The sequence below is a fragment of the Cinclus cinclus genome, chromosome 6 (assembly GCF_963662255.1).
Source record: "Cinclus cinclus chromosome 6, bCinCin1.1, whole genome shotgun sequence".
Taxonomy (NCBI): Eukaryota; Metazoa; Chordata; class Aves; order Passeriformes; family Cinclidae; genus Cinclus; species Cinclus cinclus.
The window spans coordinates 53,423,469-53,450,767 of record NC_085051.1 but is presented as its reverse complement, the minus strand read 5'-3'; the positions used below and the strand labels follow the sequence as shown (position 1 = coordinate 53,450,767).

General features: G+C 40.7%; 1 protein-coding gene across 1 annotated transcript in view; it reads right to left on the bottom strand.

Annotated features, from left to right (window-relative positions):
* Positions 1-635: 635 nt before the first annotated feature.
* The window catches only part of KIF26A (kinesin family member 26A), a 95,195-nt gene continuing 68,531 nt past the window's right edge, over positions 636-27,299 (bottom strand). The window contains exons 6-16 of the mRNA XM_062494764.1: positions 15,398-15,607; positions 13,343-13,436; positions 12,593-12,855; positions 12,172-12,355; positions 11,718-11,877; positions 9,881-10,043; positions 5,950-9,325; positions 2,345-2,535; positions 1,872-1,892; positions 1,325-1,475; positions 636-811 (exon numbers count right to left, since the gene is read on the bottom strand). Coding sequence (XP_062350748.1) covers positions 636-811; positions 1,325-1,475; positions 1,872-1,892; positions 2,345-2,535; positions 5,950-9,325; positions 9,881-10,043; positions 11,718-11,877; positions 12,172-12,355; positions 12,593-12,855; positions 13,343-13,436; positions 15,398-15,607 — 4,989 coding nt within the window. The remainder of the gene's footprint in view (positions 812-1,324; positions 1,476-1,871; positions 1,893-2,344; positions 2,536-5,949; positions 9,326-9,880; positions 10,044-11,717; positions 11,878-12,171; positions 12,356-12,592; positions 12,856-13,342; positions 13,437-15,397; positions 15,608-27,299) is intronic.

Below are 27,299 nucleotides of genomic sequence, written 5' to 3'. Positions count from 1 at the left end.
CAATCATCTCAAAATGCCATAATACTCCTTTTCAATAGATAAATGTTCATAAAAATATCTTGAACCCTAACCAAGAAAACAATTATAATACAATTTTAATTCTGCTACATAAAACAGCTTTTCTATGAAACAAGAAGGCAAGTTCAGGTATGAAAACATAATTTACTTATTGCTTTTGCTACAATGTTGTTTGTTTTTTACATATAGTCATAAATACACTATACAGTATAAAATATTTCGTAGGAATACATTTTGTGGTCTGCTTAGGTTTGCTGGCTTTAATTCTAGCACCAAATACAAAATTGAAAAATCAAATGAACTTTAAAGGCACTTCCATTTCATGTTTGTTTGTTTGTTTGTTAATTAACATCAATGTTTGTATTAAATTTCTTCACTCCCCTCTGGTTGAAGCAAGACTCAATCCTACTTTTATCTTTGTACAGCTCAGGTCACGTTGAGGCACCAAAATGATTTATGAACATTCCCATTCCTCAGCTGTTTCTTTCTCTTACAACATTCATTGTTGCTTTTTAGTCTTCACCTTTCTTCCTTCACTTCCCAGCTACTTTATCCCTTTACTTCTTCATGAACGACGACCCAGCTTCACTTCCTTCAGTCCCTTGAAAAACCTCTCTTCAAACCTCCACTTCCCTCACTCCATCCTGCACATCGGTTATCCCGATATCGAAACACGTCACGATCATGATGTGTGACTTGCACAGATTAACACACTGCTCCAGTTCTTCTGTCACTTGTTCCAGTGCCTCCAGGTACTCCTGTGACTCCTTATCAAGATCAGGATCCACTTCAACTGTCAGACAAAAAAGTACTGAGTAAGAGAAACAGCTTATCATAAAACATTTTTCTATCACAAAGGAGCCAATATGGTAGAGTAAAATTTAGTTTCTCTTGAACTAAGATTTTTTTTTTCCCCTCTTTGTTCAGGAGATGCAAAACTCTGCCTTGAGGCTCCAATTATGCACAGCACTCTGGGAACAAATCTCATGCCTCAATTTCCCAGCTATAGCATGGATATGGAAACAATTTTTTCCTTCTTTGGAAAGTAGAATAAAAAAAGTATATATTTAATATTAAAGAGCATCGCATTTAATATTAACAACATCTTTTTGATGTTTTCTATTGGCTGGTTTGGATGGGTTTCTTTTTCAAATAGTATATTACAGAAACATGGATTGAGTCAGAGTATTTTAGGACTCAATCCAGGAAAATATCTTAGCAAGTGATTGAATTTTTCAGTGGGACTGCTGACATACTGAAAATCTGTTAGTGGCTGATGATACAGCTGTTACTGCAAAATACTTACAGTCTTCTTTCCACTTATTTGGATCCATCATCAACCTGCACTTTGTCTCTTCTAACTCTTCCTTCAAAAAGTCATGCTTTGCCTTTATTTCTCTGATTCGCTGCTGGCGCCTCTCCAGTATCTTCAGCTTGGTATGGAAATACATCAGACCCTTTTAAGACACAGAAAGACCATTCCATGAATTTTCCTGTTGTGAGCTACCCCGTAACAGTCTGACAAAAATTGCTCCCAGCTCACTATTTGTAAGAGTGAGCAGGTGGGTTGCTTCATTTGGTTGTGGGGTTGGTGGGGTTTTTATGGGTTTTTGGGGGGTCTTTTTATTTGAAGTTTACATTAATGGATTCTAATCTAGAGGCACTGCAAGCTACATCACTTGAGCATTTGTTGCACTTCTCTGAATTAGAAAACATCTCTTAATATATTCTGAAATTACTACTGCTTGTAAATTGCTTTTTCCGGTGAAAATTATTAACACAGCCTAATGATAATGGCAGAGTTACAGTTAATACCAAAACATGAATTCTTATTTTCTGAAAAGCATTCCTACCTTCTCAACATCCTGGAAAGGCTATTACAAAAGAAAGGGGAAAAAGGCATCAGTAGAACATAGAATTCTGGTCTCTAAAATAGAATTAGCTGAAGTGTTTTCCAATTACAAGTAGGTTAAACTTGGTATATCCCTGATTTAACAGAATCCTGTAAATGTAAATGTACATAAAGAGTTAATGACCCTATCATTGAGGGAGGCTGTAAGGCTCCACCAGCCAGGCTAGGATTATGAAGTCTTCCCATAATGTATTGGTAACTTCCATTTACACCATCAGTCATGTTAGCCACAATTAATTTTAGATAGTAATCATTTTCATTTTCTGTATTAAGGGGACCCCAACATATGAATTGTAAAATTAATAATTATAGTACTTTAATTGCACTCAATTTCCTGAACACCATTCTGGCATTCAAGCAAGGACTTTGTATATTGTAATTTATGTTGTCTACAGTTGTAAAATATGTGCTGACCTCAGTTTCCTCTTGTCTGTGTCGTTGTAATCGTTCCACATCATCAATCTCGTAAACTTTAATTTCAAATGGCTCTTTCAAAGTGCCTGGCAAAGGTGGTAGATCAACCCACTGACCAGTGACACTTGGTTTTCTTCCTAAGGAGGCAGCATCTGGCAATGGTGCAGGAATCAGTCTGCGACGCTGGAGACCTAAAATACAAAAACAAACATTTCTCAGGCTCTAAGAGACTAACACACTGCAGAACTTATTGCAGTGAATTAAGGAAAGATCTAGGTTCTCAGCATACTTAGAAAGAAATGTTTTTCTTGATCTTTTCCTTGTAGTAAAATACCCTCAGGCTGCTAATTGAGTTACTGCCTTGACAAAGTAGGTTTCACTTGGTTCCCAGATGGGAGCAACAGCAGTTCCTCTCCCAAAGCAGATGTCTGAACATCAGTTCTTTATTCTCTCCTTGCAGAAATATTTTGCCTGGATTGATTTTTCTTTTGTGGACTACAACGGTATTCATTACCTTGTAAAGGCAGTGAGATAGTGAATAATCTAAAACTCACACTTATAATGGCTTACTTATCTGGAAATCTTCTGCTCCCCCAGTTAAAGCCAAACAAGGCTGTCTAAGATCCCTGTCACTGCATTACATCTTTACAAAGCTCAAACAGTTCCCCCAGAACTACTACTGCTATTTTAGGGTGCTAAATGCCAGCCATTTTCAGTGACTGTGAGAGGCATTCAGAAGGCACCAACCAAGCTGTAAATTGAACACTTCAAAGGTTGAGATGTCTCACACCTTTGCACCAGCACCCAGAAGCTCAGTGCATGACAAAACTCACCAATTCTAGGAAGCTTTAATAGAATGCTCACGGATTTTCCAAGAAAATCATACTGCTCCATTAAGCTTCTGCTAGGGTTCAAGTTTCATGAAGCAGAGACTGAGTTATGTCCTTCAAAAATGCTGATGCTTTTGATTGCAAGAGTTGGCACTCTGGATGCCAGCGTTTTTTTTTTGTGTGTGTGTGATTATTAAGTCTCTTACCATTCTCTAAAAATCTGACCTTTACAGTACATGTCTAAAGCATAAGTATATGCTTAGAGCTGGTCAGGCAACATTAACAAGCCTGCAGTCCAATCCCTAAGAAGAGGAGGGCTGAAGGCCACCAGAAACAAGCTGAAATGACACAAGCTATCAGTAAGCGTAAAATGGATTTAGGTGACTGGTGACAATAAACTTAAGCACTTAATTGCCTCCGCTTATTAAAAACTAACTGAGAGCTGAAGAGTCTTGTTTCTTCTGATCTTACAACAGGGAGCACATCAAACAGACAAGGCAGCTATGCTCAAAGGACAACACTGCCAAAATGATTTCTGGGCTGAGACCTCTAGGAGAGGTAAGTGCAAGTCAAGGCTGTCAGATAAGCCATGTCATGAACTTCAACATGAAGACAAAATCCCAGCAGGCACCCCCAAAGCAGCACACCTCTACTGATACCCCAAAAGTTACCTGCTTTACATATTCTTAAGAAAAACATCCCTCATTCTTAATTGCAACCTTGCTGCTTTCTAAGTAGCAAGAACAAAACCAGAATGTTTTCAAAAGGGGAAGACTTCACTTCTACAAAACTGTTCTCACAAGCCAAATCCATTCAGCCTGAAACACCACTACAGTCCTGTCAGATGAAGCCACACACTGTAACCCTGATCCTGGAACTGCTTTGGTGACAGGAGATCCCTCTGAGGAGGATACCAAACAGATGTGGTCAAACACGTGCAATAAGCAGGCAAATTTCATCTCCTTCCACTGTGCAAGCCAGAGTCAATGTCATTTCTCCAAGAATGAAGTTACAGGATAAGGGGGAAGGTTTACAGTGACATACATGGGAGCAGGATCTGTCCTTAAATCCAGAAAGTCCAGCATAGCCTGGTGTTATATAAACTACTCCAAGAATATCTAATAATGTGCAAAGATTAGAGTTATTTTAGAACAATAATAGGTCTGAACCAAACATTTCTCGTAAGAAATATTTGATACGCTTCCTGGTAAATCACATTTCATCCATAAAACACATTATTTTCTCAAAGTCTACAGCACTCCAAAAAAGTAATACATAATTTACTGATATAGAGCAATTACAACTGAAAAAAGAAATAGTTTGTCATTTTTAAAGACCTTATAAGTATTTCCTGGGGCAAAAACAAATACAAATCCATCAGCGGGTAATGCTTCTCAATATGTGTGCAACTTATCCAGCTGTTAATATTGATTTGTAGGAAAGGTTTAAGAGGCTGATAATGCTATGGAAAGACAAGTGCAACAAATGTTGCACTAAGTTTCCAAAATAATTTATCACTTGCCGAAGCAACTCAGTTTCCTTGACCAGAAAGCACCATGAGATCAACTTCATTCATTTGGTTTTACTGCCTGAACTGAGCATCATGGGTATCTACAGGGATTGCAGTAATTGCTACTTTCCAACCAGAAGTTCAGATCCAGCACATTGCTGATTTTAGTTCCCACTGTATTTCCACCAATCATTATTGCCCAGGTTGCTGAAGAAGGCTGCTGGTCATGAGCTACATGCCACTGGTTGCCACAAATTCTTTATAGTACCACAGGATCTCATTTTATATTTGAGAATTGAACACTGTAACACCAATCATATGAAGCCAGATTTTGAAGCTGACTACAAACACACTTGACTGCAGCTGCACTTACATGAGCACCAGCAGTGAAAGCAATAAGGAAAGGCACCAGTGGGAAGGAAAGGTGACCTGGCCCCCATATGCCCACCTCTGCTTGGCATGGTCAGACACAGTGAACCAGAGTTGCCTCTTCCAAGCAACTCTCCCAGACAGTTTTCTACTGCTTATAGTACCCACACACATCCCCTAAAATTTCTTGATATAAATACTATTAGAGTGCAATACAATAATGTTGCGATTAGCTGGCAGCATTAACCTAAGAGCCGCCGCATCTTATGCACATGCCCTACTTCTCCAAGCCTTACCTTTGGGTAATCTAACGCACATTTGGCAATTCTCATTAATTCACAAACACTATTCTCCCCCCCTGGCCTATTTCTTTGTTTCTAAACTACAGTCCTAGCTGATCTCTCTGGCACTCCCTCATAGACACCTAGCAGCAGAGCTCCTCCTCTCCTCACTGCCCTTCTCTCACCAGAGTTCCTGGATCACTCACCCCTCACAAAAACTCATCAGCACTCTCCCAGCACTTCACTTTTCCTCTATTTGGGCCACCCTGGTGCTGGCCCTGCTGAGGGAGGATGGAATGTCTCCCCCACCTGCCGGCAGCCACCTGCTGCCTCCTCCCTCGCAGGGAGGCTGCCGGCACCCCGGGGCACCCACTCCTCTCCTGCCCTCTCCACCACTGCACCTGTGTCACACCTGCAGCTTTGAAGTAAAATAAATGACAAGTAGCTGCTGTCACAGCAATACACATGCACACACAAGCACATGCAGTCCATTCACCTCCCTGCTTTGAGTTCCTCCAAGCCTCCTCTCTGTCAGAGATGCCACAAAACGCCTCCATCCTCAGGATGCGGTGGAGCACCAGCGAACACCTGGCCACCTGCCCCCTCATGTCTTACCTGTTGACCGTTTCTTGGGGGATTTAAGGCTCCTCATCCGACCCGGTGACGACATCCCGCTCTCGCTCATGGAGTCGTGTGCCGAGGAGGCACTGCCAGTGGCCTCGCTGTCCCGAATCATGCTCTCGTAGCCACTGCTGCCCCCACTGTGGTAGAAGAGAGCCGTCCTCCCCATGGCTGGGGGCAGCTCCCCGCTCAGGACGCTGCTGTTGTCACTGCCGTGCCCGCTGCTGTAGCGCTGCGGCCGCCGCGGTGCCGTTATCTTGCTGTAGGGAGACGGCAGCACCGGCACCTGTGACTTCTCGTCGCTGAGGTTGATGCCGCTGTCATTGCCGCTGTCAGAGTCGGTGGAGCCTCGGAAGTGTCCAGTCCTGGCAGAGCCGCCCGACGCCAGCTCGTTGACGCGGCTGTTGGCCGCCCTCATGGCTTGCTTGGTGCCCATGATGGTCCCGCGGCCGGGTTTGCCGCTGACAGGCTGCACAGCACGGGGGGCTGCCTTCCCACCAGGGGCCACGCCAGAGCCCTTCCCTGCGGGCTGTGCCAGGGACTTCACGGAGGAGCTGAGAGACTTTGACCCGCTGGCAGAGAGGCCCCGATTTTTATTCCCATTGGCTTGTACCTTCTGGTTAGCTGTGGGTTTTGCCTGGCTGTTTTTACCAGGTGCAGGGGTGGTGAAGGGCAGTGGCAAACCCATACTGGAAGCAACAGGAGGCACCCCCAGCCTGGGGACAGAGCGCCCTGCCCGGCTGCTGCCAGTGCTCCCGCTGTCCCTCACCATGCTTGCTTTGGATCCAACTGATGTCAGGCTGTCACACCTCTCCAGAGACATGTGGCTCCCATATCGGTGCACAGTTTCACTCTTTGACGCCTTCGCCTTTAAGCTGGAAGTCATCTTGGGCAAAGAGTGGTCACCCTTCAAGTTCATTTTACAGCTGGCACTTTCACTAAAGTAAGAACCAGCTTTCAACCGCAAATCTGCTTCATCTTCAGCCTTTGGCGTGGCAGCTCTGGCCAAGTCCATGCCAGAGGCTTTCCCCACACCATTACCCAGACCAACAGGTTTCTGCTCCAGGCTCGATTTTCGTACAGGAGGTGTAGGAGGTGTTGGCCCACCTGGTCTGGGCAACATGGTTGATTTCTGTGGTGCGTTCTTCTTTCCCAGGGAAGATTTCAAGCTGCCAGTGGCCAAGGGAACATCCGAACTCCCTCGGGTCACAGACTCCGGCAAAGTACTGTTAGCATGTGACACCGGCATCACTCCCAATGTGGTGGCTCCTCTCTTCAGCTGTGGCATCTTCATCGCAACTTCTGACTTCTTTGCAGCTCCACTGGAGGATTTGCAGGCCATTTCACAACCATCCACAACCCTCTGTGAACAGGCAAGCATAGTCTGTGACTTCGTTGGCCTGGATGCTGTGCCAAAACACTGGGCAGCTTTTTCTGCCTGCTTCTGAGTACCAAACGTGTGAGGTTTTGGAGACAGCAACAACTCTGCAGGCTTTGCTTCCAAGTGATAATCGGAGCGTAACAGCCAAGGATCTTCAAACATACTGTGTGGATTCTGCAGCTCTTTATAGCTGAGGACAGTATTATTGTGGACTGGAGAAGAGGTAGTTTTTGTTTTCCTAGGAAGACTAGAATGTATTGTTTCTATCACAGGCGCATCATGAGAATTACTAAATTTAATTTTTACTGGCTGATCAGTGACACAAAAAGCACTTTTTATCTGAGATGCTTTGGTAGTTTCAGAGGTTTGAGGGCTTTTGCCTGAGGAAAGCTTGCTGGAACTCAAGCTCTCACTCTCCAGCTCAGAGAAGCAAAATCCACTGTCATTCAGAGCACTTTTCAGGGGGACACATAAATGGGATGAGTCGAAGTTGAAGGGTTCCTCGGTGTTATTATAGTTGTAAGATGACTGTGCGACAAAACTGTCACTAGACTGGGCTCCATCACTTTCAACTGTACAAATGCTGACTTCACTAAGCCATGAACTGATGGAGGAACGTCTGCTGCTGGTAAAGGGATCCTTAGCAAAGGGCACAACAATATCAATATTTACACCAGTAGAAGTCTCCTGTGAGGTATAAGCATCAAACTCATCATTTATGCTGCTGATAATACTGACCGGCCTTGAACCCGATGCCAGGGCCTGAAGGGAGCAGTCACTGTTAAAGCTAATGATGCTGGAAGGTCTCCCATTATCCATAATTCCACTAATGGAGAGCTCTTCCACCACTGTGAAAACAAGCTCATCCTCTCCATTCAGCTCAACAGGCTGCTGCAAAGTCACTGTGGTGGTCAGTATATCCCGATCAAAACATTTCCCTCTGAATGCTGACCTGAAGCTGTGTACCTCTATTGCACCTGACTGACTCTGGGTGTTGCCACCAACAAGGAATGTGCTTCCTAAAGGGTTCTGCTCAGGTTTGTTTCCCATCTGTTTGCTCATTCCCACAGGAGGAGTTCGAACTGCATTGCTATCGTCCAGCTCCAAATTCTCAGCTTTGGAGCTTGGGGAATGTTCTCTCTGCTGTGGAGGGGGAGGCGCTGGGCATGGCAAGGGTCTCTTCACATACAAGGACTTTTCCTTAGTGACACATTCAGCTGTGACCTTATTCTGCTCTGGATTCCTCAAAGGGCTACACCTTGAAGTCTGCAGGGAATCAGTGATTGTCTCGCTCTCCCCCTCTAGGATAGAGTCTATTATTTTGTTGTCAGCTCTGCTCTGCAGTTTGGAAAGCTCTGCTTTCAAGTGAGGTGTGCCATTTTCTTGACAGTTGCCATTGCCACCTCTCAGTGCAACAGCTTGGAAAGGAAGGTTATGTCCTTTCTTGGGAGACGCAGTTTCTTGTGGAATCGGTTTCTTAAATCCTCCAGGAGAGGATACCTTTTCCTTTATCAACTTAGACTGTGCATTTTCTGTACTCCCAGGAACAGGACTACAATTGGACCCAACAGAGATTTCTCCACAAGCAAATTTCATGGGTTCCTCACTTCCGTCAATGCACTCTAACCTTTCCTGCAGTTCAGCAAAAGTGTTGCATTTGAAATGGTCCTTATCAGAACTCCTACCAATAGCAGAATTGTCTTTATTTCTCTTCTTATTTAGGGATGGGATAATGGGAACAAACTCTGGTGGGCCTTCATTATCTGTCAATTCCCTGTCAGACAAAGCTGCACCATTGGGACCAACATAGATGACAGTATCACAAGACTGTTCACTGCTGGAGGAATAGTCAGGATCACTGGATATATTCAGGACAGGAATGTCAGGGTCAAGGGCAACAGTCCGTGGGTGGAATGGTCGCAAATGGGGTGGTCTCCGGACATGTCCTTCTTCACATGAACTCTCTCCTCCAGATGAGCTGGATGCATACTGCAAATGACAAGTAACAGAAAAGTTATTAGTATCAATTGTAGATAAGTATATACATGTACAGTAAGTGATTAAAAGGTCAGGCTGCAATATACTTTGTGCTTTGTGTACACTATCACTACTACATCTAGTGGGAAAATATTAGAGGGGAGGGTAAATTGAAATAACATGCTACATAGATTTTACTGTATTAGTAATAATATAACAATCACACCTTTTCAGATGATTTCCATTAAATATTATGCATTGTCTTTCTCCTCAATAGTTTTCTGTTCCTCCTCTATTGATTTTTAATTAATACTGATAGTAGCTTTTGTCATAGTTCCACATGTATGCAAAGAAAGAATACGTGTTTGAAACAAAAAGAAGGGAATTTCAGGATTAAGGATTTGGGGCAGGATGATGGCTCTGTGCCAAGTCACTTGTCAGTTCCTCTCCTGAGATTCTATGCATTTTGTATTACTTCCTACCATTGAGAAACCCCATGTTCCCCTACTGAGAGGTTAGGAAAACTCATTTTCAAATGAATTAATTTCTGCTTGTTTGTGAACCAACCTTGGATTTCTTCTTTCTCATGCGGTGGATTCGCGATGCGAGCTGAACAGTGGTGAGAGTCTCTGCATAATTGGCTGGGGAGTCAGAAATGTGTGCAATCATAGTAGTCCTGCAGTTGATGTTCCCAAGTGATTCCCTCAACAACATTGTCAACTTGTTGTCCCTGTGCAAAAAAACGAAAACAAGAGGATCATCTAAAGAAACCACCACCTTTTTTTGCAGAATTTTATACCCACAAGCTGTGCCTTCACTCTCATGCATGCATGATAAATGTAGATAAGTAATATTCTCCTGCTATTGACCACATTTAAATGTGTCTAAATGTACACATACAAAGGTACCAATATTTTCATTTATCTCCCTGTGTATTTAAAGTATGGTAAGTCATTTTGTTGCTTAAAAAATTGTTAACCAACTGACTGATAACTAGTTTTCTCAGATTTAGGTCATACTACCCCAAAAGAGCTCATGAGTGCTGTATTTTTAGCTGAACAGACTTAGTACCTGGATAGTTACACACTGTAAGCTCCATGCAAACACTTTCAACAGTAAGAAATTAAAGAAGCCAACAGAAATGGTAAGAAATCTCTAAACAGATATAACAATGTTAGATACCAGAAATACAAGTGTCACCCCAACTAATCTACTTTCCATTCTGCCACCTGTGGTCTGCTCTGACACAGCAAAAAGGAAGCAGAACTTATCTCTGGAGGCTTTCCCGTTGATGCAAAGCCTCCACTGTGGACAGCGGAGCTGACAAGACAAGTGACATTTTCTCCTCCACTGGTCTCCAAGACATCTTTCCCCACAGCTCCTTGGAGCAGGAAGCTCCCTGCTTCCCCCTGGGCAGCTCCAGCCTGAGGGAACTCCTGTCATGTCTGGTCACTAAACCACAGTAGGTGACCAAGGTGAGGATCTGCCCTTCCCTATTCTAACCAATCCATCCTCTACTCCATACACAAACCTAGCAAGTACCCTGAGGAAAATACCTCTCTGCCTAATGCAGAAAGAAAAAAAACACCTGTTTGAGATGCATCACTAGATAAATATGTGAAATGACATGATTGATAATGCATTATAACTTTGTGCTGTTGTTAAGACAAGCAGCAATTAAATTTCAGGACTGAAGGCCAAGTTTTGGTAAGGGTGTTTACAGGGTGGCTGCTGCCCTTAAGCTGGGCTCCCCACAGGTGCATTTGACACAAAGTTGTTGTCACAGACACACCACAAAGCAACAGACCTAAACATTCACTTCTGCTAAACTGATGTGCAACACGGTGGTCTTTTTACTTTTTTTTAATTGAAAAGATGTATCATCCAAAAAGACACATAGAAGTAATAACCTTTGATAACCATATTTGATTTGTACTCAATTATTTTCCAAAATTTCAGTACAATTCTTACATTTGCAAAAAGAAGAGAAAATCCTATTCAATTTGGGTTCAAATCTGAGATCAAAGCTGGCTGAGATCAGCGAAAATTTCCAAATCCAGGAATCAAAGAGGGGACAGAAGGAAAGAAAACGGCCATTTTTTCCTCACTTTTTTCAATAATCAAACCCACGTCAACCCTTTACCCAAATTCAGCATATATCAATATATCATTTTTGACCATCTAACTTAAGAATTTCACGTAACTTGAACATTTAAAAAACCTGTGTGCATGACAAGAAGATGAAGAGATACATATATCTGTAGGAGCGACCTTAAAAGAAGACTCCTCTCTGACAGAATTTTCTGTAGCTTCATATTAGGTAAACAGTAAATTGTTGGTGCAATCAATTTCTCAGGTAACACCAGCCACAAATTTAGGATAATGCAGACTAGAATTCACTCACTTATATGGCACATGCTTGGCACCATTAATTAAGGCCAAAATTACGTTGCCCAGGGCAGAGAGAGACAGACACAGAGAGCCTCCTCCATCTCGGCTCTTGCTCAGCACTTTTTCACAGCTCCCTAGATCAATGAGATGCAAACGACTGCGTCCTCCAGACACTAGAACAAAAAGGGGAAAAACAGTTGTACATCACATTCTTGCATGGACTCAAGCCAAACCTGGTATTCAAAAGGCATTCAAATGAGGAGAATAATGAATAGAGTATGGGATAATGACCAAATTAATATTTAATTGTAAGGAAACCAGGTATTAGTCACAGCTACAAAAGTTAAAGGTGACTCAACTGGCTTGAGAGTTCATTTTCTTCTTTTTAAGTTAACTGCACATTATTATTAAAACTAATGCAAGACCCCATCATTTAAAAATAAACAATATGGTAAGAACATTCATACTTCCTCCTTTGCCACTCTTCTCCATGCGATACTGGTATATGTGAAGAGTAAAGAGCATGTGTGAATTCCTCCTGTCTTCCTCCTCACATTCAGGTTTGCTGGTGCTTCTGGCAGCAATTGCAGCATCAAGGAAAAAGGCAGCTTTCTCTGCTGTCGGGGCCCTTAGCTCACTTTGGTTTTGAAGCTTGAATATAAACAAGAAAATGACAAATTAGCACAGGGGCGTTTTTTGCTGAACGTGCTAAATCTCCAGAGCACTAAGAGAAACAAGTATGTACACCATGGGAGAAGGGCTTATAAATTAAAAGCAATAAATTTTTTTACTGGCTTAAAAGTTGTCATAATTGTTGTCAGATAACAGGAAATAAAAAGTAGAAGAAAGTCAGGCTCAGAAAAATCTATCTTGTGATATTCATTATACCTGGGTTCCACATATTGGATCTTCTCTCAGATAAACCCCAGGAGACTGGCCATCCTGAAGGCTGCCAGTGGCTACTTCAGCTAACAAATCCTTAAGGTTTTCATCTTTGCCACTGATCTCTACAGCAGATACTCTAATAGAGAAACGAGTTCCAGTTTTTTCTTTACGTTCATTGATCAATTTGAAGAGCCAAGAAATTGCACAGGGGATGATACCAAGGCTTTGTGTGGAGTTATCTTTCCCAATCATAGTAAAAGATTTTCCTAGAATGAAAAGACAAACATAAACACAATTAACCTTTCTTGTACAAGGCAGTATGTCTTCATATTGCCACCTGATATTACCATGGTACATTACATGTACCATGTGCTGCACAGATAAGGGGAAGAATAGATGAAAAAATTCAAAGTCTGCAATTAATAATCCATTCCTATTTATTCAATTAGGTTTGCAAGTTTTGTAAGCCAGACCCACAGCAAATTAATGTTAAAAACACCTCTGATCTTTTGATTTTCATCACAGTGCACCTACATAAACTTGCTCTTGAATAAGCTAATCTGATGCTACATTCTACCTTTTCAAATTAAAACTTACAATCACAGTGTAGAAATAAACCGTGATAAGTTTGCAAAGCTAATTAAAAAGAAATTCTAATCTATTCATATACTCCAGGTTTATTGTTCCAGGAGCTGACAGCATGTAATTACCAGACTGACATAGTAATTAACTGTAACGAATTTGGGAGCTCACCAAGCTTGACATGACCAAAGCAAAATATGCAACCATCTGCACCATTCACAACAGACTGGATTACTTCTGCTACTGTTCCAGAGCATACCTCAGCCTGAAAGAAAAATTGGAGACAAGTAAGTGAAAGAGCATATACTGCTGTGGTTTTTACTATTCTTCTGTAATGAAATGAATGACTCAATATTTTTGAGGCGAAATATTCTCCCCATTTTTATGGCATCAGTCCTATTATTTTAGTAACTATGCTATCTTAAAAAAATAATAAAATATGCTACTACAGCCTGAAATAGTTTTCAATTCTATTAAACCTATTCTCTTGGAATATTGATTCTATGACTAATGTAGCAAACTGAATGCTATCCAACCAGGCTTCCTGCTGGTATAATAGCTTAGCCAAGGCTATTCAGCAATAGTAGCAACTCCACTGAAATTAAGCTACTCAGGAGAGCTCACAGGAATTAAAAATACATCCATACTAGAGAAAATGCATTAAGATCCCTGAATAAGATTTCACAGTATCACATTTTCCTCTTCCAGTGGAAACATCACCATCAATAAGGAGAACTTGCTAAAATACTCGACTGTGTTAAAACCAGTTTGTCCACATCAGGGAAGGTTTCAAATACACAATAAGACGATCCATTAAGTACAGCAGCTGAGGGCAGGGGAGGGGGCTGCTGTAAATATGTAACTACAGTGAAATGATAGGGCTCTGTTTGCAGGTGCATGGCAGTAAGCTTGCACCTAGCAATAATGCCTCCACAGAAGGGGCTGCAGTGGCCAATGTCACCCAAAAACATCATAACAGGCCACCCAACAGGCTGCTACAAGGACCTGAAATGTCATCCCAAACCAGGGTCAACAGCCTGAAGAACTGGTGCCAAAACCAGCAGACACACAGGCTGTGACCAGACACCTTGCAGCAGGGCTGGCAGCACAAGTGAAAAAAACCTCACTTCCAGTTCTGGACTGATGTTGAGATCACTGGTGAACACTTCTGCACAAAGACCCTGTTTGAACTTATGCAGAATCTAAAAACAGCTTTTGGATGTGGTTACGGGTGCTTTGAGCACTGATGTATATGAGAAGTTATTCTTCATCTTTAGTGCTTGTCTAGAACTTAGACTCAATAGATATTTTCGTATCTACAGTCTGGGACCAAAAAAAAATAAACAAGGAGAAGAGGAGGAGATTATGAACTAGACCTTGTCATATTTTATCAACATTAATAGACTGTTTTCACCTTGGATGCTTTGCACTGTATTCTTCACCCTGATTTTTTTTTCAGCAGTACAGACTTGGTGCTGTTCTTCAAATGCTGCTGAATTGCTGTTCGTTTTAAAGCTGTTCTAAGATTTTATTTTCTGAACCAAAGATTTTTCACAGAAAGAATTATCAGGTGTCCATGACTGCAACCTCACTGAATACACTGCAGACCCCAATCTTCTAAAAGACCAGCCAACCTGTCTGTGCAGCAGATTTCAGGTCTGAGGCTACTACTGAATAAATGCTCCCTTTTGCAGGCCAAAAGAAAGACATGCATCACCATCAACATAAAATAATCAGTCAAAACCACAGTTTAAATGAACTGGAAAAGGCACAGATAATGTAAAAGCTCCCTGTTCCAGTATAACAATCCCAAGGGGTTAGTTTTATCTTTCCTCCTAACAGCATTTAGTTTAACATTAAGCACATGCTTATTTCCCACGGAAACCTGTGGAGAAGGATATTATTTCAGTCCCATCAAATGGGTTAAAACCTAGCGGGATGGAAAACTGGATTTCAAGCTGGCTGTGTGCCTTTCTCTAACAAGAGAATATACAAGAAGGTAATTTAGTCAGCAAATCTATCTCCCCAGCTATTCCTTAATTTTACACCTTAAGTAAACAGAAGATGTAAGAATTTACCCACTTGTCTATTAATTACCATGTTTTTTCCAGGCATTAAAGCAACTCACTCAAATAAAATTCCCCAGAAACAGAAGGAAATCTTCAGGCAAACAAATGCAGTGGCCAAGAGAAGACTCAAAGAGGTTTACATGAGTGACTCCAGTACCTGTGAAGCATCCTGGGGGAAAACTGCATCAAAGGCAAACATCTTTGGGACAGCAACAACACCTCTTCTGTGACCTGCATTGGAAGGCCCAGTCGCTGCTGGATCATAAAATGTGATTTGCTTTTTTCGTGGGTCTACCTTTAGGAAGGACATGGATTCAGATGTTTCATGTGCTCCTTGAGAGGAGCAAATCCTTACCATCACTTTCACCTGCAAGGATTCAAAAGAAAGCAACAACTTGAGTTCCCAGCTACAGATAAACACATGCAAAGCATTCCTCCCAAACCCACTCCCCTTCCTATGATGTGTCTGTTTGTAATGTTTATGTGTGTCAGAACAACCATGGGACAAAAACAAAGACAGATTTTCCAGCCTGGGGTCTTCACTGAACAAATTAAGTTTCAAAGGTGCACTTATTCTCTTCAGGTGATGCTATTCAAGTTTTACCAATTCAATTTATAAATGTCTGATCTGCAAGTATGATCCACTGTAGATGTAACATGATTCCAAAGAAAAGAAAATTCTAGTCTCCTGTCTTTCAAGTATTCAGTTTGACCAAAAGGACACTTTGAAAACCAGTCTGAGTAACACAAGGCTCAGACAGCTACTGCATTTGAAAGAAGTCTAGAAACTTTCAATTTCTCACTCATACTACTCTAATAAAAAGGTATTTCTCTTACAACTGTCCCAGGCAGTTGCCTTTATGCTTTCATTGCTAGGCTCTTTAGTGGTTAGCTGCAGATTTAATGCAGGGGAAAAAAAGGAAGGGAAAAAAAACAAACCATAAACCACCAAAAGGTCCAAAAGCTTGAAAATAAACCTCTCACAAGGTATATTTCTATTGCAGCACTACAAATTGTGACATCCTATGTGCAGGTTTTTAAGACATATCTTTAGAAAGCTCTGACACGTTAGCTGTGATTTCCAAAGCACCTTAAGGGAGCCAAGTGACTGGGTCTCAGGAAAATTCAGCAACAGCTGCACACCTGCTTCTTTTAAGCTTCCTGGAAATCATGCTCTTACTTTAAAAACCTGTGAAATACTGCCTCACACCCACTTACAATAATTTATCCTTATGAAATGCTCCCATGTCAGAAACAGCATGTTTTATGCACCTTGCACTGAAGTAAATTACTATTACAGGTGCAACTTCAACTCTGAACTGCCCTGCAGATCAGACTTGAGAGAAAAGCAATGTTCAGTGAGAATTACTTTTTCCATGGTGTATGAAACGTTTCAGTAACAAGCTAAACAACAGTATAATCTCCTTGTTCAACCACCAGACAGCTCTCACAACACCAGAGTCAACCAGGTGGTTGAAGAGCCGCCCTGGCTGCGATATATCACCACTGGAACAATTTACAGATGCACTGTCCACAGCACCCATCAGCACCTTCATCTTCTGCAGCATGCCTACTGAGCCACGGAACACCCACTCCTGTTAAAGCACATGGTTTAGTGGTGGGCTTGGCAGCACTGAATTAACCGCTAGACTTGATCTTGAAGATCCTTTCCAACCCAGACAATTCTATGGTTCTATATGTCAGGCTCACTTTTAGCCCTGAGCTGAATATTGCATGTAGAAGTTGGGTTCAAAAGCGCTTGTCTCTGATAAAGAAAGATTCTCCATTTCACTAAGGGTTTTGCTAAATGTAACCTTAAATGTGCCAGAACAATTTGATTCCTACTTACTTCGTTTCAAGAATATAATGTCATTAAAATGGTGTGCACTTATTCCATGAACACATTGTGTCTTTACCAAAAAAAATGGACTTTGCAGTCAGCACTTCCCTGTCACTTCTGTGTTCACAGAGATACTGGCAAAGGAAGAACCAAAGCTGAAAACCTACTTCAGCAAAGCACAGCATGTGAAATGCAGGCAACAAGCGGAGACCGGAGCAGGCTGAGCCACCCTCAGGGACTGCCCCTCGTACCAGACAAGATGAAAAGGTGACAGCAGACACATCTGCACCCAGCATGTGCAGTGAAATGCAGTGGCCAAGCCAGGATGATCCACAGCAGACGTGGGAGCAGCAGGAAGCACCGTGCTGAACTGTCCCTGCCTTTACCAGCTGGGGAGGGCAGGTAATTCTAACATGTAAGTTCTCAACTTTCCCTTCTTCCATCTCCTTCTCTCTATGGGGGCTAAGCTACACACAGGCATCCCTACACAACCCCTCAAGTGCCCTCAATGGAAATATTTTCCACAAGGCAGCTCTAAAAGCTTTTCACAAACATTTCTTCCAAACAAAGAGGTTAAGAAACAACCAACCCTTCCAATAAACACTGCAGGAGGCTCCACCAAACACAGCAGCAAATTCTTCCACCTATTGAGTCAAGCTGTCTCCTCATTCAACACTTTCTTTTCTTTTGCCTTTCACAGTAATATAAATATGAAAATACAGTCCCAGAAAATAAGCAAACCTTAGAATAAATGAAACAGCTACCTCAAAAGCAAAGTGCATCAGAGGTTGCACACTCAAGGCTGTTTCCCCATAAAAGCTGCATGAAGCCAGCTTTGTGTATTAGCCTGCTACCTCAACCTTGACATGCTACCAAGGTGCTCATAAAAAATAACCTCTCTCAGGGCAAAAAAAAAAAAAAATTAAAAAATAAAAAAAGAAACAAAAATAAAACCTAAATATGTAAATATATGTAAGCATAAATGCCCACTTCAGGGTCACTTGATTAAAATGAATTTTAAAATATATGCTGTTTTCAAAGCACTTATCTAAACAATCATTTCTGTTCTCTCTTCCATCTATTATTAGATTACAGCAGCCAGAGCTTGGATAAGAGGAAAATTGTTTTGCTCCTGACCTAAACAGCAAGTTACCCTATCAGATCATTGCTCCCCCTAAACACAATGATGGCTTTACCCACAGAAAATCCTTGTGTGACAAATTAGGTTTGTTAGACCACCTCTCTGAATCAGAAAGATACTAAAATAGCTTCCCGTAATGGATCAGATCCAAAACTTAACAGGTCTCACGGGTCATCATTTTTACAATGGAAGTGAGCTTTCAAGACAAATGTCAGGGAGCAGAGAAAAGCAGCTTGAGGGACTTCCTCTTTTAGTGTTTTGTGCATAAAAAGCTGATATGCAAAGGAGAAAAATGCAGATTTAATTCTCTGTCCACTAAATATATCTGTGAGTGATATCTACCAGTAATTTTAGAGTTATAATGTGCCACACTCATTCATGATGCTGACCCAGACTGATTTCACTCAGAAATAAAGCAGAAATGCTCATGGAAGTACCATCAAGCACAAAGATTACTCAAACATATCTCTTCACAGGAGCAAAATCTAGGAGCAGGCAGATCCCAGGTGCATGCACATGCTTCTGTGTGTATTAATGAAAGGTTTGGTGTAATACTGTTTATTCTTCTCACACTTCCTGCATGCCTGTGGTTGAGGACCAATCTTAAGTGACAGGTTTATATTCTCAGCTCCGAAGTTCATCCCAGTATTCTTCTGGAGTTAATACTGCAGGAAAACAGTACAACATGAGTACTATAGAGCCAGCATGGCTCTTGCCTTAAGGATCAATTTAACTGCAGCCTCTCCTGGGTCTCTTTATCTAGCTCTCATACAGAAGGCATGCTCACCTGTAGACAGCAATATGTAGTGCAGGAAATCATCCAGAAACAAGAGCTTGCAGGGAGGGGAGGACTCAGGATAACACAGGGCCTGTAAATTTGAAAGTAACTTTGGCCCATAACTAGGGAGCAAATCAGCAATGACTGCACCCTAATGCTTTTGTTTGCTTATGAAAATGAATTATTAGAATTGAGCATAATTAATTTCAGGCCCACTCAAGATCACACCCTTTTTGGGTGATTACTTGACAACATGTATAGGTTTGACAATATGTACTGGGGTCAACTCCAACTGCAGCAGTGCCAGCTACTGCTGACATTTGTACAAAGCAAGGAAACATAAGAAGAGGAATTTAGAGGAGAATTAATAAAAAAGGGAAGAATAAGACAGGTCTGAAGGAAAAAGAACAGGTTGGGGGGCTGGGAATTGAAGAGACCTAAAAGGACTGGGTGGGGAGGGAAAGAAAGAGAGAGAGAACACAAAAAAAAGGAAAGACAATACAAATTTGGTGATTTCAGAAGTCATCTCAGACTCAGGGCACCCCACATCTTTTATATTCCTTAAGGAGAGCCAACACAGGCATCCATCCTCTGATGGCAATGACCCTTTTTGCTGAAGTCGGTATTATTACTACCTTTTTCTCCCCTTTTGTTGCTTCTTCTTCAATGCAGAGAATGACACAAAGTAAAAAAAAAATTACAAGTGGAAGTTCATAATAACAAAGGATATAAGACATTGTACACAGACATTCATGCAGGCATTGAATACTGGAGAGAGGCTCTATTTTAATGAGGATGTTGATAGAAAAAGAGGCTAGGTTTGTATTTGAGTTCAATTTCTGCAAATAATAATAATAAAAGAAACATAAATATCACAATATTTTTGCATTATTAACATTTTTCTCAGTGCCTGAAGACAGCCTAAATCATGGAAACAATTGAAGTATCTCATTAATTAACTGATTCTAATCTGGTGGTGTTTGTACACCGAGGGATCACACTCCATTACTGAACTTTTCCAAATTTGTATATATGCAAAAACCAGGAGGTCAGAAGAATTGCTGAAGGAAACACTATTAAAATCAAAAGTGCTTAGGAAAAGAAAATGGTAAATATATCTTTAATATGTCATTACAAGATAAAAGAGTTCAAAAAAATAAATAAACAAGTACCTAATTTGGAAAAGCTTTAGAAATAGGTGGCATAAGGTCAGAGGCCCCTCACCCAGCGGTGTAATTTTAACCTTCACTGGCAAAGATGAGAGAGTTTCTGAGCAATCAAAGAATTTTTTTTTTTTTAAGTTTATCTGTCAGCTTACAGTGGAAGTCAGGGTAAAGAATGGCAACAAAAGAAAACAGCCACTAAAATTCATTTGCTCCAGCTATGGAAGGGCCAACCTAAGGGATGGATGCTGAAGCACAAAAACAAAATCACACCAATTTAATCCCAAATATATGGGAATTTAAGGAGACTAACTGGAAAAAGGATAGATTTCTGAAAAAAATAAATGAGGGGGAAAAAAGAAAAGTCCTCCTTATGAAAGACAAGGTTATGTGGAAGACTCTGGGGCCAAACCCCATTAAGTTTTAGAATCATCTGATGACATCACTAGAGAATCACAGATCCACTCAAATATGAATAACCTCTTGGAGTCCTGAGACAAAACTCTGGACCTTGAGATCTTTACCCCTTATGAAAATCAAATCTAGATGGATATTTAACAGTTTTCACCTAAACACCAGATAAACCTCAGAAACTGAGGGATGTACATGATGTGATGGCATCAGCCCTTCCTCCCCTTGCAGCACACCTCCTCCTTTGATATTGGCTGCCCCATTTCACACCAAGGGGCCATGAGGAGAAACCTTCTGCCCACTTGCATGTGGAGTCACTGTTCTTGTGCTGTGACCTTCTCCAGCATTGCCATGTGACCCGATGGTGTGGGCCCATAATTTCCAGATGTCCCCAGCACACTGAACCAGCATGAGTTGAGGAGAACAGGACAGAGGAATCACACCAACCAAAGTAATGGGCTGGTGAAGACAGCACAGAGCATCAAGCATATGTCAGCGCCAAAAAATAAGCGTTGGAAAAAGGAAGAGACAGACCAAAAACCTGTGAAACCCAAAAATTTGAAGCAATTGACAGCTGAAGGTGGGACTGATGGTCAGAAGCAAGCTAGCAGTTTTATCTATGAAGGCCGATATATTTTGGATCTGAAGTAAATGGAGCTATCACAAAGCCATACATCAAAGAACACAGAACTCCAAGACCAGTGAGGCACATGTTGCCCCAGAAGAAATCATGTCAAAGCCTGAATTTGCAGAGAAAAGAGCCACTGATCAACAGAGAGAATGACACAATCCCATAATTCTAGATAGAAACAGCCAAGAGATTGACAATCAGGTTCTCCTAGATTATTACCCCCTAAGCAAGAGAGGTGGAAAGGCTTTAAACTCTGAGACCAGAGAAAGAGGAAGGACCACCTCACACTTAAAGAACTAGATTATTTGAATTCTGTTCCTAAGACTATAATGGACCTCTACTACATGTTTTAGACAACAAATAAAAAAATACTATATATACATATATACATGTATATTTCTTAGAAAATTGGTCATTCATCTTTCAGTGGAGGGTGCCAAACCCTCTACACAGTTTAATTAGGGACAGACATGTAGACAGAGAAGACTCTACTAATTCACTAGGTAATGACTAGACTCCATGGCATTTTGAACGTTGAGGAAATTGGGATCCTGACCCAGCCAAGTATTTTAGCACAGGGCATAACTTTAACATATGGTACCTCCTTTGAAATCAATGGATGTGCAGTGTTTATGTTTTTGTAGTGATGCTTTGTTAGCATCTGATGCTTATATAGTTGCCAAGTTTCATATTAGACATGATGAGAAGGAAAAAAAGTAAAAGGAATGGATTTAAAAGCTTGTAAAATTTTAAAATACATGTGCTCAAGCCTTTTTTATTAAAATAAACTATATTTTGGGAAGGTGCTGGCACTATATTGGAATCCATTTTAAAAACGCTGGTCATATTCTGCATTACAGCAGTATGATAATCCCTAAATGAACAAGCAGTTTGGTCTTTAGCAATAAATGTCATTATAACAAATTTGAATGGACACTAAATATTCCCTAGAAACACACATCCTTGACAGGCATTATGCAGCCAAGAAGTTAATTTTGTCCAATGTTCACAAAATGGCGTATAACAGCAGGTTAATTAAATAACTATGTTTAGATACTCACCATTCTGATTTAAGATTTCTCACCAAGAAATTACAAAGAATTCACATTCCATTGAATAAAGACCATTTTCCAATGAAATCACTTATTTTTCAACTACAGTATAAATCAAACTACAAAAGTCCTAGTACACGGCTAATATTTTTCATGGATTTAATTGTAACTGACAGATATATAACCCTTGCTAAATTGTTTTACTGTGGGTGGTTCTTACAAGCCTTTTATATACTGCCACTACCAATGGATGGCAAATATATATGCAAAAATTGCCACACTAGCACAGACCATCTAGCTCCCCTGGGAGAACCTAAAACAAAAAGAAAAAAAAAATCACTTCTATATTGTACTCTGCTAAAAAAGAATTGATTCTGTAGTCTCAGAAGACATGAAGGAAAACTATTTCATTTTTTCAAGGTGAAAACAAAGTATATGAACTTATGTATTTTTCTCTCACTTTTCCACTTTTTTGTTTAAGCAGTTCAAGGTGTTGTGGCAGGGATGCATGTACCTTGGATGATACAGTGCTACCTGCACCGATAGGTGAGTACTTACTGTGATACATGACTTACATCAGAAATAATGCTTCAGTCATTAGGGAACAAGAAGCAGTAAAGATGACAAAATTAAGTATCTATTTGTTATCCATCATCAAACCATCGTAAGAACCAGTGAATGGCACAAACAGCACATTTAAGACAACCCTGCATGATCAGTAAATCACTTTAGCAGTACCTTAGCTACGGCTTAGTAAAGCATAAATGGAAGTAAATGTCTAAAACTCATAAATGGAGGGCAGTATGCATATACCTGTCCAAGCAACATGCCTGACTATTCAGGTTCTCTTTAAATGCTCCACTTCAATTGTCTCACATAGGAGCATTCTGTCATTCTAACATTAAAAAAAAAGTGACAGAATCCTTGGGAGAGACAAGCACTTAAAGTTGCTGTTTTAAGTGATGCAGTATTATAAAGAATGAGCTGAATAGAACCTCAGAAAATAACATTTTGCATGAAAAAGGCTTCCCACCATGCTAAAGAAAAATAGCACATTAGAACGCTATACAGCAGCCACTGTAAAAAGGATGTCTTTCTTAATACCACAATATGATAAATTATCTTAAGTAGCACATTAATGTCAGAAATTGAGCATAATCTAACTTCTTTCCAGTGACAATATTAAATGGCTTTCAGACGTCTTTCCTACTATTCTGACATTAAATTTAATAACACCCAGAGAGACCACAAAAATGATTCAGTTACAAGAATCATGGTGCATTGGATCATTGCCTTTTAAGTAAGATTTAACTGAATGGTTTGGACTCTGATGCTTTTGGCACATTCAAGAGAAAGGTATGAATTTTGCTACATAACATTTATCAGTAGTGTGCAAAATTCCTTTCAGTATCCATTTTGATTTGATAGTGGGATCTTCCTTTGTGCATGAGGTTGAATTACTGTTGATTATAAGAAACAAAGGTCCCAGGCAGACCTACTGTTCTAAATGGTTGCTTTTTCCCTGCTTGGTATTCCTACATGTTGACAAACCCAGCAAGCACCTGTGAAAGTGTGTAACACTTTGCAATCTTACTAAAGAAAATTAAGCAAAAGGCTTAATTAAAGATTTGTATCACAGGACAAGTCCACACACTGCTGCTTAAATTATTATAAGCAGAAAAAATTAGTATTTCTGAAATATAAAAGAAATTAATATTATTTATTTTCCACCTTCCAGAAAAATACTTGAAACAGTGAGACATTTTAAATACAAATTGGAAAAGATATGTAAGGGCTCTCTGCTGCAGTAAGTATCTAATAACAAATCTATTCAACCATAAAAGCCATGTAGCAATTTCACCGCAGAAGAACTGGATGATACGCTTGGAGATGATGATGTGAAATTAAGAATAAATTTAGATCTTGGGTTCAAATAATCATTAACTGAGTGCAAGTGCAAGGACTGGCCACCACGATCTCTCCATGTTCCTGCCTCACCCAGCAGTGCTCACAATGCACAGTAACTGCATTTACTGCAGCCATGCAGGCTATGAAAAGCAAGAACTCAAGCCTCTTCCTTTCCCCAAATGTCTGTTGTGCTCAAATGTTCAAGGCAAGTGGCAGGACCTGTTCAGTGCTTGACACCCCAGAAGAACACAAGATAGTCCAGGTGCTACTTTCAGTCAGTTCCTTAGATTCAACTGTCCCATCATCCAGTTCAGAATAACTCTTATTTCTCTATTGTCCCCAAAATATATCACATTTTCCATGTTTTTCTGTGTCTCTTACAATATATTGAACCAGCCTTGAGTATCAGTGGATGGAAAAATGTTAAGAATTACCATTGCAGAGACAATAAAGGAAGTCAGTCATATTTGCCATTGTAAATGCTTCAACATGTACTTTACTCTAAGCTTCCAGTGGATTTAGGAGAGAACTGGGACTGCACAGAATGCGTCAGTACAAACAATAGTCAGTCACTGTAGTATTCAGGCACTACTCACATAGAATTAAAGTATTTTGGCATAGTTGGCATATCATTCATCTCTTCATCTTTTTATAAAGGGAGGCACATTCCTCTTATTGAACCATCCTGGACACTGCATGGTTTTCTCGTTTGTTACTTCTGTTTTTCATTCTTGCACAACTTCTCCTCAGAGGTGAGGGAGGCAAAGGCTGCCTCACCAGCTGCTTAACCCACTGTAACCACACAGTAACAGTGAGGGACACTGCTGAAATGGGAATGATCACCCAAACCACACAGAGTACCAACCACAGTCACAGATGCTGTGGAAGGAAAAAGTGACTCCAGAATTCATCACTGATTCTGTTCCATATGTGTATCTTATATCCAGTATTGCACAGGCTGCAAGAACAAGCTGAGGAAAATGATAACCAGGAGGAGTGTAAAGTAAAAAAGCTTTAGAAGAGAGACTGATGTTAACAGAGGACCACAGCACAACTGCCAGTGTTTAGTGACTGCTCTCTCCATTGCTGTGATACTTAAAGCAGTGAGGAAGAAAAGTAATTACTTTATTCCCATCACCCTCATCATGAGATACCAGCTGAGTAAATCTTGATCAGCAGGAGCTGCTGAGTAGGAAATAATGGAGAGTGGTAATGCACAGTGAGCTAAATGCTACCAAAAGCTATTTGGCACTGCTCAGAGAAGGTGAAACTATGAATTTTTAGTAGTAAAGAACACCTATAGAGAATGACACTTCTCCTTGGATCACAAGTTCTAAGAATTCAGACACATGAAATTTCATTTGTGCTGACTCATAATTTTTAGAAAAACCTGTATTGCTGGAGGGTCTTTTTAAGGCAAACTGATATTTATGAAGTTGAAAAAGAGGAATGGGTTAAGAGACATTTAGTAGGTACTACATATCTTACTACATATCTTACTACATATCTTACCCCATCACCATTTGGATGCTCTGAATCTCAACTAAAGGGCTGATTCAATTACCAAAGAGCTCTTGTCCTCTTCAGCAAAGCACAGGATTCTTCCAAATTGTGGTCAACAAGTATTTGATGAGAACAGCTGGAACCCTCAGAGATGCACAGAATATGCTGAGTTGTAAGGATCCACAGGGATCATCAAGTCCAACTCCTGGTCCTGCAGAGGACCATCCCCAAGAATCAAAATAAACAGAATCTTCAATACTCTATGATCCTTGTAGGTTCCTTCCAACTCAGGATATTCCACATCTTTAATGTTTTCAGCTGAAGGCTAAATAACAAACATTTTGTGGGTCAACAGACAGACATATCCTGTGCTGGAGGAGAAGCTCCCACAGCTGAGCTGATCAGGCTCCTGCCACATCCTTGGCATTCTGGTGGAGCTTTCCCTTGAAAAGTTCTCTGCTCACTAATGAAAACAGTAGGTAAAGCACATGACCCAAGGCATATTATCTCCTGCCCTCTGCAATCATGCACTTGATCACAGACTTTGTTAATCTGTTTGAGGACACCAGATAAACCAGTGCTTTCCATGAGGTGCAAGTCATGCTGGGAAGTTCCACCAGCCACCCTCAAAGCACAGGAAAAAGGCTGTTATCTCTTGGTACACATAGCTGCAGGAACACAAGTGCAGAGACAGTTTTATTGAGCTGCAGGCACAAGGTTGTACAATCATACTTTAAAGGTCTTCTTAAGGCAAAGTGCCTCAGAAATGCCATGCTCCCTGTTATTCCTGGTGCCACAGCCAAGTACTAAGTCTCAAAGAAAAAAAAAAAATAGGCACAACAAATGCGTTTTGTTAAAACTCACACACAGAAAGGACATTCCTTAGCAAACCCTCCTCCAAACTGGGAATGTCTAAATTACTGTGCCAGGTTTGCTGTATTCCATCATTACATCCCCTTTTCTAAAACACTGGAAAAGCAGGAGGAAAAAAACCAATCAATTTTCCTCTGTGACTTTTCATCTGCTTAAAATAGCCCAAATTACTCCTTTATTTTCCAGTAAGCACAAATTCAGGAAATACAGAATATTCTCTGTGAGCAAGTGTCAGCTCCAGGTAGTTAGGCTGACAAACTCTTTATGTTAATGCTGATTTGTATAGTTACTCTAGGTGCATATTTTAGCTCCCATATGCACATTACATACTTCAATTCTATCTTCAAACACTAGTCTCTTGTAGCCTTCATAAATAAGTATTCAGACTCAGTTGTGTGGGTGATTAAACAGTTATAAATATGAATAAAGCTCCAAGTAATTGGGTTGTATTTTAATTAATTTTAGATAAACTTATCATGAATTTTTCAATTTCAAAGGTGCTGCATTTCCTAAGTTGGCGAGACTGCTACTCCATTTCCATACTCTTACAATGACATGTAAAGTAGAAGGAAACAAAGCCCCCTCAGCATATCTCCTTAACCTCAGCAGAGAGACAGCACCAGTGCCTGAGTCCTGCTGGCAACACAGAGACTCCTCCTTCCACAGCTGAAGCCTAAATGGGCACTGGGCTTGGACCAGTGGGTTTGGACGTCAAAGGAAATTTTGTCTCTTACTCTTTGCAAAGTCCACAGGAGGTAA